The 16,175-nt window shown below is 33.7% G+C and overlaps 2 protein-coding genes across 6 annotated transcripts; one reads left to right on the top strand and one right to left on the bottom strand.

Annotated features, from left to right (window-relative positions):
- Nucleotides 1-1,195: 1,195 nt before the first annotated feature.
- On the top strand, nt 1,196-11,308 carry LOC145905902 (sodium/hydrogen exchanger 3-like). 4 transcript variants are annotated; one of them, XM_082993223.1, is made up of 21 exons: nt 1,196-1,350; nt 1,412-1,471; nt 2,076-2,117; nt 2,497-2,592; nt 2,659-2,973; nt 3,060-3,217; nt 3,359-3,615; nt 3,954-4,174; nt 4,464-4,666; nt 4,969-5,058; nt 5,432-5,502; nt 5,654-5,793; nt 5,969-6,071; nt 6,420-6,561; nt 6,930-7,067; nt 7,243-7,303; nt 7,408-7,443; nt 8,451-8,558; nt 8,783-8,869; nt 9,462-9,593; nt 10,059-11,308. In XM_082993223.1, the coding sequence occupies exons 1-21, from the start codon at nt 1,269-1,271 to the stop codon at nt 10,208-10,210; spliced, it is 2,694 nt and encodes an 897-aa protein (XP_082849349.1). In that variant the 5' UTR covers nt 1,196-1,268; the 3' UTR covers nt 10,211-11,308. The 4 variants fall into 4 exon arrangements, with proteins under 4 accessions (XP_082849349.1, XP_082849350.1, XP_082849351.1 ...); XM_082993224.1 differs by lacking the exon at nt 7,408-7,443 and having other exon boundaries at nt 10,059-11,307; XM_082993225.1 differs by lacking the exon at nt 8,783-8,869 and having other exon boundaries at nt 10,059-11,307.
- Nucleotides 11,309-11,486: 178 nt separating this feature from the next.
- Nucleotides 11,487-13,608, bottom strand: LOC145905906 (polyprenol dehydrogenase-like). 2 transcript variants are annotated; one of them, XM_082993229.1, is made up of 6 exons: nt 13,350-13,608; nt 13,020-13,148; nt 12,812-12,913; nt 12,489-12,696; nt 12,016-12,220; nt 11,487-11,797 (listed from the first exon to the last, which is right to left on the bottom strand). In XM_082993229.1, the coding sequence occupies exons 1-6, from the start codon at nt 13,492-13,494 to the stop codon at nt 11,600-11,602; spliced, it is 987 nt and encodes a 328-aa protein (XP_082849355.1). In that variant the 5' UTR covers nt 13,495-13,608; the 3' UTR covers nt 11,487-11,599. The 2 variants fall into 2 exon arrangements, with proteins under 2 accessions (XP_082849355.1, XP_082849356.1); XM_082993230.1 differs by having other exon boundaries at nt 13,056-13,148.
- Nucleotides 13,609-16,175: the final 2,567 nt, after the last annotated feature.

Raw genomic sequence — 16,175 nt, 5'->3', positions numbered from 1 at the left:
TGTTACCCCAAATCGCCGTTAAAAAATGATACGACTCGATTTATTCTAAATCATCCCGATATTTCAAAAGACAAGGGACTAAACTTCATGTTTCTTTCAAAAAGTTTTAAATTTTGTTCTATTTAAGGCCGGGTCCACACTCACGCTTTGCGCCGGCGGATTCTTTGTTTGTTTTAATGTCCCGAGCGTACGTCCGCCGGCGTATAATGAAACAAACAAAGAATCCGCCGGCGCAAAGCGTGAGTGTGGACCTGGTCTAATAGGTTTTTAAGCCCCCTAAAAAACGCCAAAATCGCATTTAACCCAATGCATTTTTCATTTTGAGTAAAGTGTTACTCATGCGTGACGGCGCACTTTCTTCGGAGTTTCCTTTCCATGTTTTGGTATTCTATGGTCAAATGGTCGCATCATGCGAACCAGAAACGAAACTGTGTATGGACGCTGCCCAACAGTCGCTACAACGGCTGCACTGATGAGATCTTACAGATGGAAACAGTGTGCACTGCCTGCAACTCACTGACGAACATGCTGTAGTATGTTAATTATTTCATTAGTTGGTTCCAAGTTCAGAGATACATTTCATGTATTTAATGATTTTGCTGTTTTCTGCAGTCCGTGCTTTAAAGTCGCGAATAATATTGCATTGCAAATAATCATGCATTTAGTTTGTTTATAGTGCAAACAATTGAACGTAAAGATCAAAACTTATTGTACCGGCGATGTGTGGCAACAAATTGCTCAATGAGCTTTCCGCATGATTTATTCCGAAAAAAGATTTGACCACAGAAGAAGCGCAGCTCTCGCAGGCGCAACTACTACCCTATACCGCCTACGCAGTGTGATGCGTTTGGTATGCACTATGCATAGAACGTTTGCTGTTCCGCTACCGACATCGCAGCGACGGAATGATTAGTCATGATACGAGAAATATATTAAGTTGATATTTTGTGATACAATGCATGTATAGTATAACTATTACATAAAGGTTCCGAAGAAATTAAAATATGCACCAAAAAGCTGGTTACAAGGGAATGGTGGTTAATAACATCAATAGCTTTCAAAAAGACAAAACAATCACGTTTTGTCCTAATATACACAATATGGATTACTCTCGTTTTGGTATTGTTAATGGCAGTTAGCAAGCAAAAATTAACTGACAGTTGATTTAAGTAAAATCATCTTTGTTTTTAGTTTGTTGTAGGAATGACATGGACATTGAATAGATACGTTGAACACTGGGACATTTGTTAGCAACCCTAAGTTCAACAATGAAAACATCATGGATTGTTTGTCTCTTTGTTCTTTGTGTTGGCATTGTCATTTTGGCTTATATCTACCCACATCATAATGGTATGTAGCCTATTCGTGCTAAATTATAAGTAAAACACTAAGTTTGTGAATATTCATGCAGAAACTGTATTATGGAAGCAAGTTAATGTTCGGGTTGCCCGATCAGCTTCAACTACGACAGGTACAAACATAACATTAACAATGTGCATTTTTTGTTTTATTCACATTTGACTTTGGTCATGTCTATTGATTTTAATGCAAAAAAAAGATATTTTTTAGTTTTATATTGGAAATTTTTAAAGTTTCTACCGACATGTTTGCAGACAAATGTTTTTACGAATATTCTGCACAAGTAGTCAATATGTCAGTTGTCCACTTGTATACAGTGTATTGTTATATGCAAGCTTTTAACACCACATTTGATTTAGTTTGTCTAAATAATGATGCATGAAATGTTGTGCTGTTTTGTATTCAGATAGTTTTCACAAATGACTATATATATGTATGTCATTTTGTTAGTTTATGTGGTGAATCCTGCCTGACAAAAAATATGTGCACCAGCTCAAAATATGTTTCTGTAAATTACCAAGGTTGGCACTTTCAAAAAATTTTTTTATGGCTTTGTAATAGTATAAATCTAGATTTGTAGTTATGCTTGTCAACTTGGAAAACCTTGTCAAACCTATATATGCAGAGCAAATCCTGTGTAAGTGATCCAACTTCAGACACTTTAAATTTTGATATCTTATTTCTGGAAGTTTCAATTTTATTGTAAACTGTTCCAGGTTCCAATGCATCTCATCCTGGAAACACAACTCACTCCTCAGGTATGTGTATATAAAATATAGTTTTATTACTTCAAACATTTCAAGTGAAAAAAAAATTGAATAACATGGTTTTGAATTTTAAATCAAAAATCTCCCGCCACTATGATACTTTTATATCAGATCACATGTTCATACTTAATGTTTTTTGGTAATATTTTAGAAGCTAGATATTAGAGAATATAGTGTTCTTCGTAGGTGCACTGAACCGTAAAATTGCTTTAATGCTGGGGGTCCTCTGTGACGTTTTTGTTGGTATGAAATTTATGTTTTGGATCTAAACTTACTGGGTTGAGTAAAAAATTTAAACCAAATAAAAATATCAGCAACCACCAAAAAATATTTACAAACTTCACAAGATTGTTGTCACGATTTTGAGCAGGGACCAGGTTTCCTGTTGCCAATGTGAACTGGGAAAGAGTTTCAAACCCATACTTAATTTCAATGTGGATTATTTTTGCTGGACTAGCTAAACTTGGTAAGTTGATTTGTGAAACAACAAACAAACAATGCGGTGGCTAATCTGTGGGTTTTTACGATGCAGGATTTCATCTTATTCACAAAGTGGTTCGAAGAGTTCCTGAAAGTTGCATCCTGATATGTGTTGGTCTCATTGTTGGTGGAATTGCTTATGCAATTGATCCAAATCATCGCATTGAACAACTTCTTTTTAATCCTGACACATTTTTTCTCTTCATTCTTCCTCCAATTGTGATGGAGGCCGGATACTTCATGCCGAAAGAACCATTTTTTGATAACCTTGGAACAATTCTTACTTATGCCATAATTGGAACTATTTTTAATGCTCTTTGCATAGGAGGTTCCTTATTTGCTGTTTCCTCATGGGGTCTCACACCAGGTGAAATATTTTAATTACTCCTGATATTCTTTATTTGATGCTAATCATTGTGCCATTTTTGTTCTTGTCAAATAAATTTGAATTAGGGCTTCATCTGACGATTTTGGAATGCTTGCTATTTGGAAGTATAATATCTGCTGTTGATCCAGTTGCTGTCATATCAGTTTTTGAGGAAATTCATGTCAATACAGTTTTGTACATTTGTGTATTTGGCGAGTCTTTACTCAACGATGGAGTTGCTGTTGTAAGTTTATTCTTACTTTTTAGGAATCATGTGGGCAGTGCTTTTTAATACGCACTTATGTCAATAAACCACAGTATTTGGAATTGTAGATATCACTTTGTCTACTTAACATCAACAATATGTTTAATCTGTCATTTACAGGTCCTGTTTAAAATGTTTGAAGGCTACATCCACATTGGACAACCCAACATCATTGCAATTGACATTGTTGCTGCCATTGCCTCTTTTTTTGTTGTAGCATTTGGTGGCTTATTCATAGGAATTGTATTTGGATATTTGGGTTCATTCATCACCAAGTACACTGTCCACAATCGTATAATTGAGCCAACATTTGTTTTTGTGTTGTGCTACCTGGCTTACTTGTCTGCTGAAGTATTCCACTTGTCAGGCATCATTGCGTAAATATAGTGTTTTTCTTATGATTTTCCTCAATTATTGGTTCCAATAATGTACAATGCTAACCTTACTAACAATCATCTACCCAGTGGTGACTGTCATACCTAACCTGACATAATCTCCTTGAGTTAACTTCCCAGAATATTTTTACAATACACTGCCAGATTTTGGTGGAAATGCCACAGCTGTTATGTTGAAACATAAATTCCAAGAATTTAGATAGCTTCTTTATGTTATTTAGGTAATTATTTATCATTGATTTCCCATTTGATACACTGTTGTATGATCCAAATGTAAATGTTTTTTTTTTTTAATGTTCAAGTAACTACTCTTTGTTTAGCATCGTGTTTGCTGCTTTCACCATGAGTGCATACGTAGAACACAACATTTCCATAAAATCTCATACTACAGTAAAGTATGGAATGAAAATGTTGGCCAACATCGCTGAAACAATCATTTTTATGCTTCTTGGTATTGCTGCCGTCAGTGATTTTTGGCAGTATTGGAATACTGGCTTTGTTTTATGGACGCTGCTTTTTATTTCTGTGTACAGAGTTATTGGTAAGCTATGATAGTGTATTTGGTCAGTTAATCATTTTGACACCCAGTTTATGACTGACATTTAAGTAAATTTGTTGTACATTATGACTTTCCACGTTGTATCAAAATTAATGCATTGGTAAACACTGCTGCATGAAACCATAAGGATATGTAAACTTTTGTCACTATTTTAAAAGTGTTGGGTGAATTGTTGTAAATCTCCTATTTCCAGTGACTGAATCAGAGCATGACTTGCATTTAATGGCAAGAACCAGTCGAGTGTAATTTTTTGTGTGTGTCATTATTGCAGGGGTTCTTGGTCTTACATGGATAATAAATTGCATCCGTATTGACCGGATAAGTAAAGTTGACCAGTTTGTTATGGCATATGGAGGTCTCCGTGGGGCCATTGCATTTTCACTTGTGTCTCTAACATCACCAGAACTTGTTCCACCAATTAAAACTATGATATGTGCTTGTATTGTTGCAATACTCTTCACATCTTTTGTACAGGTCAGTAAAATTTGTGATTTACTTGGTTTTTGAACTCAACTAGGATTTAATCTGTTCTTGAACCCTCTTTTTCCATCCTTACATCTTGAAAATAATTGTGTAGTTTTTTAAATACACAGAATATAAAGTCCAGACAAAAAGTTTTGTTAGCCAAATTGTTTTTTTTTAAATTATCTTACTAAGGGGTATTGAAGGATAAGTTTTGTGTGATCAAATCATTCAATTAGAAAAAATTGCTCTTATTAAAATTTTATTTTGTGTTAAGTGTGCTTCAATATTTAAGCCATGGCTTGCATCAACAGGGTTCAACCATTCGGCCATTTGTAGAACTTCTCAATGTAAGGACAGCTGATAAACATAGAAAGACTATGTTTGAAGACGTTAACATGAGGGTGGGAAAACTTTTTTAAGCTTTTTAAACTAAGCAGTATCCCAGAATTTGGGACATATTTTCGATTTTACTAAAATATTTGATCTCTTTGCCCATGTTGTAAGTAGGAAAACATCACATTGCTCTTAAGTGTTAATAGTAGTTTATTTAATCTTGTCTTCACAATTAGTAGTAACTTTTACTCACCGACGTTTTACCTGCTATTTAGCTAGGCTTCTTCAGGGTAATGGCCAAACTGAAGCCAATACAGCGTTGGTGAATGAAAGTTACATTTAATTGTGCCAGAAGAACAGAATAAGTAAAATACAATGTGCCCAGCAGCAACATAACATGAGTGTATATAGTTATAAATTTACAAATTATATTTAACACAGCTCATTGAGCATTTAATGACTGGCATTGAAGATGTCACTGGTCATCATGGACATCACTACTGGACACAAAAGTACTACCTTTGTTACTTATCTTTGAATGTTTATTAGTTATAGGTTTGATGTGTTAATTTTTGTTCAAATAACTTATATTGTATGATAAATGCTTTGATGTTCTGTGAAGTTGAAACATTTAATGTGAAATAATTTTGGTTTTGAACGCAGGTTTTTGAGATTTAATGCGGAATATTTATCACGTTGGTTTATTCGAGAGCCATACAAATGTCGTGACTTGGAAATTCTGGAAACTTTTCATCGAATTAACAAGAGAGAAGCTGTTGATTTGGCAGCTGAATATGAAAGAGGTTGGCTTTGAATATTTTAAATTACCATTTCAATTATTATGTACAAACAAAATTCCTTAAAATGGAAAGCAAACTCTTAATGTTACTTTACTTCGGAAAGTTATAACCATTTGTTCAAATTTTTATATTTGTGATTTATTTCTATATCAAATTGTTTATATTTGTGATTGTAAAGCTGGAAGTAGCGGAGAAATGAAGCTTACTGGAACAATGGCCAACTTATTATTGCCATATGAAATGAGAAGATCTTACTCACAAGCCTCCTTTAATACCATGGTGTAAGTTGTGTTTACATTTTTAAACCTTCATACTGAAATATGTATCTGCTGTCATAACACTCCAAAGCAACCATCTGTATTCAAGTGTATGTGTGGTATCACAATCCCATGGGACAAAAATCAATACATATTTCAATAGTTTTAATTGTTTTTAAACCTGATAGTCGGCTGGAATTTGAATTGTTTAGTTTATGACATGTATTTAGTTGAATTGTTTGTTGGTGGTATTTCAAGTAAGATCTTTATATGATTATAATGATGTTTCAGTTTAATGTAAGAATGTAAGTTGTTTGAGAAATATGCCACAGGCTCTGAACCAATGCTGGTCTCAATATATGTATGTTTTAGGCGTGAGCATGGAGTTTCAGATGCAATCATTGATATGAGGGCACTGGAAGTCCAAAACAAATCAAAAGCTGCTGTTCGAAGTACAGAAGATGCTGATGTACATCACGTCCTAGAACAAAATATGTACAAACCAAGAACCAGGGTAGGTATTTTTTTTCAAAGTGGCCATGCACTGATTTTAACTTCAATATGTCACTAGTATTTTTGTCTGTTTCGTATTGATTATACCCAGGATTATTCCCAGAGGTTTAAAGTAAAAACACTGCTCACTACTTAAGCACAAAAGATCAATAATTCTATGCCAGTCAGTTTTAATACCACTTTACTGTGAGGCTGCCTACCATTTGTATATTTACTTGCAAAAATGTTTGATAATTGAATTAAGCTTTGAAACAATGGAAGACGTGTTTTCTGACTCAATAATATACCAATTACTCTTAATGTGGAGACATGTCCCAATCTGAAAAACAGTGTTGATTTTTGTTGTTTTTTTGTTTTATGTAAACATAGGATCCAACCAGACACAGAAGAGGTTATATTGATGAGGACAGCTTTAGAAAACGACAAGAACAGGAAATTCTCATTCGACACAAAATTCACCAGAAACGACAACATAAACACTATAAGCATAAGCACAGTCGACATAAAGTAAGTGAACGTTTGAAAAATAACCAACAAATTGTGCACGTTTGGCATGGTTTGTTTAATGACTAAATTAATTATGGGATGGCTATAAATTATAGCTCTTAATGTAATGAACCAATATACAAATTTACTTAACTTAAAGATGAATCATTACTTAACCATTTAATGGTTTTTCCAGCAAAGAACTTCTTCAAAATCTCCTTTGGCAAAACCTACCAGTGACAAAGATATGAAAAAGGGTATTTTATTGATAATTACTCTGTTTGTTTATTTTATGAATAAGTTAAGCTTTGCATCCATGTTTTTGTGTCTTATGTAAAATATGCTTCATGCCATTGTTTAGTTGGCAGTCTTGATGAGGAAAATATGAAGTTGTTGGGTAAGACCTATGACTGGCATGTGTGAACTTTGTACCAGGAGCAATAACTGTAGTCTGCCTTTGCATGCAATTAATTTTTATAATTTGCCGGATTCCAGGTGCACAAAAAATTGATACTTATTCATGTTTGTGAGGAATTTGTTTTGAAGATAATTGCATTAGTAAATATAGATCATCATTTCCCCCAAACACAACCGGAAGGTTTACTCACATAATTAATTGGTTTTTAATTTGGAAGGAAGTGATGTTAGGGGGAAGTGCTCAGGTAGAGAAATGTTATTGGCCTTTTTAGCAATTATTTCCAATCGTATAATAAGGGGTATTATTTAATATACGTTGCAAGCCAGTGATTTTTGTTTATATAATGGCAGGCCCTGTGTTATTAATTAAAACATACTGCGATTGCCCCAAGCTGTAAACGTAATCCGGTGGTTTGGTTTGGTATGAACTCTGTGAAAAAGTAAAAATTGCTTGGTGGATGATGCTTTTTTTTCTCAGCTAAAATATAAGTAGCTTTTTCGCCAACTTTTTTAGCTAAGGAAGACACACCTAAAGCTGTCTAATTATTTGAAAAATATCAAAACAAGTCAAAATTATCTTTTAATCTGTTAGTTGCAGTAGATTGCTTTTGGCAGAACATTTTTGTTTAAATAATTTAAGCATGCTTTGCACTATGCGTTTGTAAAGCGAAAGTTTTGATATACTGAGTAATGTGGGTACCTTCTTTCCTGTTATTTGATTAGGCAACAATGTAGTGTGTCACTTTTCTCTATTGCAAGATGAATCATCAAAGATTATTTACATCATAGTAGTTTCCTTTTCAGTATAGTTTTGCTTTCTAGCAAATTTGAAGAAATTTAACTCTTTCACATGCTCATTAAAAACCATCTATGTAAAAACAAATTGTCTCTTTCATTCCGATTAACATATATATCTCACAAACACTTAAAAAGGAAATGGTAAAAATTTTAAAATCTGTCATATTAACCACTTGTTTGCTTGTTCAGCACCATCATATGTAGTTAATCCAAATGCAGAAGATGTGACAACTGGATATGACCCAACACACGAAGACCAGGGAATCACCTTTTCTGTTGGGAAAAATGGAGGCACTGGTATAAATATATTTCAATCTATAATTTTTAGTTATGTGCATCCTTTACTTTAACTTTAGGATAAAAATCTTGGGTTATTGATAAAGGAAATACATATATATTGAACATAGCACAGTGATACAAATTTAGCTTGACTGCTATGTGTTAAGCATAAAATATTTATTGCAACTTTTCACACCATCATGCAAAAATATGCTTTTCACACTGACCTTTTTCCTCCAAAGCTGCAATTAAAAATGGATGGAGGGTATCTCGAAATCCCCTAGGGTTTATGAGTTCATTTGAAACTCTACCCGAAGAAGTTGTGTCAGGTTTGATAAGCTGCCGTATCTGTGCTATATGTTGTAGTCCCTTTTTTCTTAGTTTTGTTGGATGAAATCACAAAATGAACTTGCTTGCTTGCTTTCTTTAAACTAGTTGGCAAAACGACAAAAATGTGCTATTAAAATCCAGCACGCTTCTGCCTATATTGTAGAAACCTAGTATTCAAGTACATTATGTAGTGGCTTTTTATCATGTCAAGTGGGTAATTCAAATGAGATTTTTCAGGTTATTTGTCTGTTGGTTTCTAACTGTGTCAGAGCTAGCTCTTTAAATATTGTATTATATATTTAAGTAGAATGCCTACATTATCATAAATATTAGAAATGATTTTCATACATTTGCAGCATAATGAAAGGAGCTTGTACATTAATTTTATTAAATTCAGAAATTGGTTTCCGTTTGTGGTTTATTTATGTTCCTGCTTGTGATTAACTTCCACATGTTCATCATATTAAAAAAATACGTTACATGTTAACCCACATTTTGTTATATTAAAACATTATAAAAGAATTATTTGGTTTTATTTAATTTCTCTTGAAAGGTTAATTTTCTCATTTAAGTGAACTGCCCTATTTTCAGAGCTAACATCGGAACCAACAGAAGACACACAAGTGGATGATAGAGTTGCACTTGACCATGAGTTGCCATGGAAAACAGGCAACAGCACTGAAGCAGCTGTGTGTGACCCACATGCAACAAGTCATGATTCAGGTACTAATCCTGATAAAGCATAACTACATAACAAAATCATTTCAATTGTATGTCAGCTACTTGTACTGATGTAGTGATGGGTTGTGAAGGTTTTATTTATTGCTGGTGGATTAAACGCTAAGCAAAGTTTACTTTCCAAGTTAAAAAAATATTCAAAACTTCATTACTGTCTGAAGATGTATTAGTTGCATAGTACTGATACTGAAGCATACATTGTTTTCTGTTGTGACATTTTGCACCACACATGCAGCTGTTAACTAATGACATATCATGTTGGAAAATTTAGCTTTAGGTATTTTGTAAATTCACATTTATGCCATCAAATTGTCACAAGCAACTGGGTAAATTGTATTACACTTCCATGTTATATGAATAACCTAAACAAATAATTTGAAACCTACCGCTGGCCAATTAGCAAAAAACCTACCTAATTTTGTTTATTTTTTGAAATATTGTCTTTATTAGGAAAAGATTTTGCCCTTTGGCCCCGAAGTTCTGAAACACCACCCGAAAGTCCACACAAGGATGAAATACCTTCAGTTTTGGTCACTACTCCCTCAAAAACCTTTGTGTTGGATGAAAATGATTGGGAAAATATACCTGAGGACAGGGTTTAATGGAATTGAGCACAGTAGCACACAAAAACTTTTCTGTTCAAAGTCCAGGGTTTTGCACCATACACAAGTTCTTTGTTGTTGGAAAACGCCACAGGTGGCTCTTCACATTACCATTACAGCGGGCGTTTTACACACACTTTAAGCTTTGCTTTCTGCAAACAAGCAAAGAAAAAAGTTTTCATATGAAGTCCGAAAATCGTTTTTAACCCACCATCTTACTCTGATGAAGGGGACAATATTGTGCAGTTTAGTTGCATGGGTGTGATCTGCCCTGTGTGGACAAATAGTCATAAACTTTCGCAACAATCTAATGGAATTGTTTAATTTATCATCTGCCCCACGAGTTGAATGGCAACGTTCATGTTTTGTAGTGATGGAAAAACTGCAATAGGTGAATTTTTCTTCTTGCAGAATTTTGTGCACTTATAATTAATGTTCCTAATTATAGGCCCCATCTACTGGTGTTATTTAATTCCAATGCTTTAGACTCTTCACATATTTATTACTGATTTGTTTGAGAGGATATTTTGTAGTGTTTGATTTCTGTGGTGTTCATCCATTTTTAACTTTAAAGTATCTCTATGCATGATGGCAGTTAATAGCTTTTATTTGATTAAATAAGTTTTTTATCCAGTTTAAATATTTGTAAATTAGCATCTGCAAAATGTGCTGCAAAATCACACACAAAAAACATGATTTTTTACTGCACAACCTCATATGACTGACAAAAAAACCATCATTGTCATTTTGTTGTAATAACATGGCATTTAAAGTGAAGAAGTTAAAGGGATGTTGCAAAAACTTTAGTGCCAATAAATCTTATTCGATTGTCAGTAGTAACTGTAGGGTTCCTTGTATTTTTTCAAAAAGACTGCGATTAACAATTAATCATTGTTCTTTGTCAAATGCTGGAAGTGATGGGATTCTTTATTTGTTCCATACAAATAGAACAAAAACACATATTTTTGTTTAAATGTCGTCTGCTATGCATTTTTGTCTTACAACTGCCGGTTTATGAATGTGTGGGTCATTGTGAGAAACCACTGCTGATAACAGTACCATTGTATGATTGCGCTAGAAAAACAATAAATTGTACAGTCTCAAACTACCCAAAAAAGTTTGAAAATTATTGTTTTGAATTTCACATCATTTTTAGGTTTAATCTTTTGTCATACAAATATCAAAGAGTGCAGAAAATCAATGATATCAAAGCGTGAATATCAACTGGAGTGAATAATTCATAGAATAAAGGTACTGCAAGCACACAGAAAAAAAAATCATTTTTTGGAAAGTAAATGATAAGGACTTTATTTTCAACACCCTAGTCAAGAAAGCCTGGTAACTAAGCAAAGCTGTCTGAACAATTGTGAATGACACTGATCCAAGCATTCATGTCATGTTGGTGAATAAATTTGAATGCTGTTTTATTTCCAAAATAGTCCTATTCCACAATGCATCCTGCACCTTCCAATTCAAAGAAAATTTGTTTGTGCTTTCATATATCTTTTTCCAGCCCTTGTAACAGGTTTGAGGTGGTGAACTGCATTGTAAAATTTCAACAATGTCTTCAGCAGCTTCCGAAGGAGACTAAACACAAAAGTGTGCCAAAGTGAAATATGACTTATAACTAAAAAATGCCGGGTGATATTTTCCCTTTTTAAATAAACATGTTCTGATGATAAGGTTTCCGCCCATATAAAAATTACTTTGACTGCTTTGATTTTTTAACAAACCAACCAAGGTTTCATATGTTGTAAACAAGCAAGTTTTCAACAAAACACGATTTTAGTGTTTATTTTACTCACCCGCATAAAAAATTGGCCAAACCATTGCACAAAAACTCTACTTAATATTCCACTGTGTTGATAAAGTTGGGTTTTAACTGTCCCTGGATCATATGCAACGACATGTACTTCGGATAATTCTGATTTCATAAATCTTTGTAACTTATACGTAAACATCATAACAGCCAGTTTGCTCCTTGCATAAGCTTCTGCTCCTGAATAAGATCTAATAAACAATGTCTGATTGTAGAAAATTAATTACAACCAAACAAATGTACAAGAAATGTTACAATTCATGCACTATTATTACTGGGTCTGGGACCTGTTTTTGTCAGTTTACAAAGATTTGTGTGCTGTTGTTGTGGTTATAACATGCTTACTGTATGTCAAATGTTTCCTCGAAAAGGTTCAGCGGATATCAACAGAGATGTTGAAATTTAATGCAGTGTCAGGGAAGCTCTTTATGCTTTCAAATAAAAGTATTTTCTTTTTACCTGGGATTGGGTCTGAACCAATCATCAGGATCAAATGAATTGATCATACAGTAAGTTGATGATGTAACATTGATAATTTTAGATTGTTTCGAGTGATTCATGGTTTTTATAAGTTGCATAGCCAACAAATAATGGCCTATGTAATTCACTGCCATATGATATTCAATTCCAAATTTTGAATATTCCAGTGGAATGAACATGACCCCAGCTGCCCAGAACATAAAATTAGGGTTATTATGCTTCAGTCATTACTATTTTATACAATACAGATCAATGCACTCAATACAGTTACTTAACCATAGTTAAACCCAAAACACACTTACCACAATTTATCAAAAGGTGTATCTGCTTGTGTTCTTTCAATATAGATCCTACAAAGTTTTTTATTGAAACAGGACATGCAAGATCAAGATGAATTTGCTTTACTGAAAAAGTGAGGTTCAATGTTATAAGTACATTGTACATGACATTGTCAATAGCATAAAGTACATAGATTTAAAATAACAAATCTATGAACTCTTGTATATGCACCTTTTTTGCTTATCACAGTACTGTTTGTGGTTGCACCTGATATAACTTTGTAGCCAATTTTGTGTAATATGTCAACAATTTCCATTCCAATTCCAGATGATCCTCCTGTGACAACTGCCACTAGCTCACCTAATAAATACAAATTCTAATTATACACAAAAAAGGTATTTTGATCCTATTTGAATTAAAAATTGAATGTGTAAATGATACCATACACTAAATCTTTAAATTTTATTAAGATAGATATCTATTGCATGTAGGCCTACTGTTTTTTTTACAAACAGTAGCCTACAATAAAAAGTTAATGAGTTTTGGACATTGCTTACTTACCACTTTTGTCTGTAGAGTATATTGTGCCTCTTTGTTTTTTCATAATAAAGATGTATTTATACAGGAACTGTTCAATGCTCACTCGTAAACCAACCAAGTATATCAATAAGATAAACTTTATTTTTCTTATTAACACAGAGAGCATTTTTTTTAATGACTGCAAAAAAGTGGGCACATGTAGGAAAAATCTTATAACAGTGCCTTATGTAGGAAACCTTGTCATTTTTGTAGCTTTTTCGATTTACACATTTGTTGGATTTAAAATATAAAACTACAATGCAATATAACCTATGACCTATGTTATCATACCGTGGCAAAGCTACAAATATGCAAACCAAAAAAGTATGTACAGTTTTCTTTTAGGGAAATACCCAAAAACCTTGTTCCATCCACTGATCTCTATGAACAGAGATCAGTGGTTCCACCACAGTAGACTCTTATGGTAGCGCAACGGCTTCTCTCTTCTTTGTTTCTTTTATTCTCTTGGATAAACTCGGTCACGCATGATTTCCAGGAGATCAAATGCGACTTTTTGCATACGAAGAGATAGGAAATTCACAAACAAGTTCGAATTACTTAAAACGTGGGTAAAGTTTTAAAACGAATTTTTAATATGGTAAAAAAAGTATTATAATGATTCGAATGAAGGCCTTGTGCAAATGGAATTAAAAAGCGTAAGTATGCCTTACATTTGATTTTGTTGTTAAGTCTGCTTCAACATGCCTGTGCTGACGTAATCGAACTGTGACGTAATCATGACGTAGCTTGTGAGTATTGATATAGCTAAAACCGTGTAGGGAATTCGGCTTGTCATGATTCGAAACACTTTAATATTTTGTTTTAACTTGGTCTTCTGAAACTGCTTTCTACTCTTTTACATTTACACCCGTCTATCTGACGCCATCGCTGATTATCTCGCTTGCGTTACGTCTTTCAACTTGCGCTACTTCTTCTAAGTCCCCTTTGTCGCGTAATCGCAGCAATTATCTCTTTGTTCCTCTCTCGTCTTTGATGTATCCCTATATATTTGCGACTGTTTCCACAAATAAACAGATCTTGGTTCTCGGTCTAACAGATCATAATGTGATCTCTCTGAGATCAGGATTTTCGATCTCTCAGGTCATGGCTTTTGGTCTCATTTGGTTCTGACAGGACCTGCAGGCAGCATGTTGTCACACCGGGACTTACTGGACAGGTTTGAAGTTGGGTTCGCGGTGATGCAACACCATCTACACCTTTCGACAAACAAACTGCAAACCCTTCAACCGCTTTGTTTGTTGTGGAAAGACATTTCAAGGCAAAATAACGTAGTCTGCCATAAGTAGACTATATTTTGAAGTTATTCTGGGTCTTTAGACATTTATAAATGTGCTGCCAATCTATTTTTGCATGTATCTTACATCTTAATATAATATTTTAATAGGGTTTGATCATTTTTATGTGTTGGATCAGTATCAATGCACTCCAAAAATTGAGTGACCAAACAAAATTTGTAGATTGTGGTATTATGTCACAAGTTCGCATGTTGCAGTTTAAAGTAAAACTCTACTTAATCTGTCTTCCTTGACTAAATTTGTTTGTCCAAATTATCACTCCAAAGTTTATGTACAATTGCAAAGGAAATATTCATCATGCTAGCGTCAGAATATATTTTAACAACATGAAACACAAAGCTTCTTTGAAAAAGATATTTTTGAACCTAAGTTAACAGGCACATCTTGTATTGCTTATTTTTTATCTAGTTTTGTTTCTCCACACTGTGAATTTTGTAAACAACATCCTAAAAGAATGCACAAATATGTTTATGTTCGGCAAATACACACTAGATTACATCTATATACGTAACAAACTGACTCACATTAAAAAATCTGTAGCTGATTATGAAACATATCATAGTACATAAATATGTATGTATATTCTTCAAATTTTTCAAAATATTTTTGCTTGTGGTGGACTATAGGCCTACTTATAACTTTACCAGATTCACAAACGTTATATCAGAGCAACTAGTCCTAAAACTGTTCGACCTTTGGCCATCTGATGTAAATTGTTTGCATAGTTGCATGTAGTTAAGAATTGAATCTTCAAAATCACAATGGGCCTACCTAAAAAGCATTTTTACACTATAGGAGACATCATATCCATATTTCTGCCAAAAAAATGACGTCATGATTACGTCACTAGATTTATTACGTCAACACAGTACGTTAGTACATACTTAAACCAAAATATTACATCAGGTGCTTACACTATACTTTTAAAACTTCCATTTACACATGGTGTCCAAAACACTGTTCGACAAAACATCGCCGTTCCTCGGAAAGAAGGGTAAGAAATATTTAATATTTTTTTTTATTGGAATCAATATATTAACTTTAACATACTTAAAATTCAGCTCGAAACTCTACCCACGTTTTAAGTACGCCGTAATATTTCATGCAATGGCATGATTGGCAGGATCGCCCCACTTTTTACGTTTTAAGTATTTCCAATTTATGTGCGAGTTTCCTATCTCTTCGTATGCAAAAAGTCGCATTTGATCTCCTGGAAGTCACGCGTGACGGAGAAAATCAGGAGGAGCCGTTGCGCTACCGTATATCATGATTCCACCATATCTTGGAGAATATCCGTCAAGCATGATTTCAGACGATGAAATACTACTTTTTGCATGTATTATATAGGAGAATCACAAATAAATTCAAATTACTTTAATCGTAGGTAGAGTTTATAAATGAATTTTTACTATGTTATGGGAAAAAAACACAACATTTTATCTCTGCACTTTTAATATTATGTATGGTAGCGCCAACAGTAATGCACTTTCAA

This window comes from Ascidia mentula, chromosome 6 (genome assembly GCF_947561715.1).
Source record: "Ascidia mentula chromosome 6, kaAscMent1.1, whole genome shotgun sequence".
Taxonomy (NCBI): Eukaryota; Metazoa; Chordata; class Ascidiacea; order Phlebobranchia; family Ascidiidae; genus Ascidia; species Ascidia mentula.
This window is presented reverse-complemented; position numbering and strand designations above follow the sequence as displayed.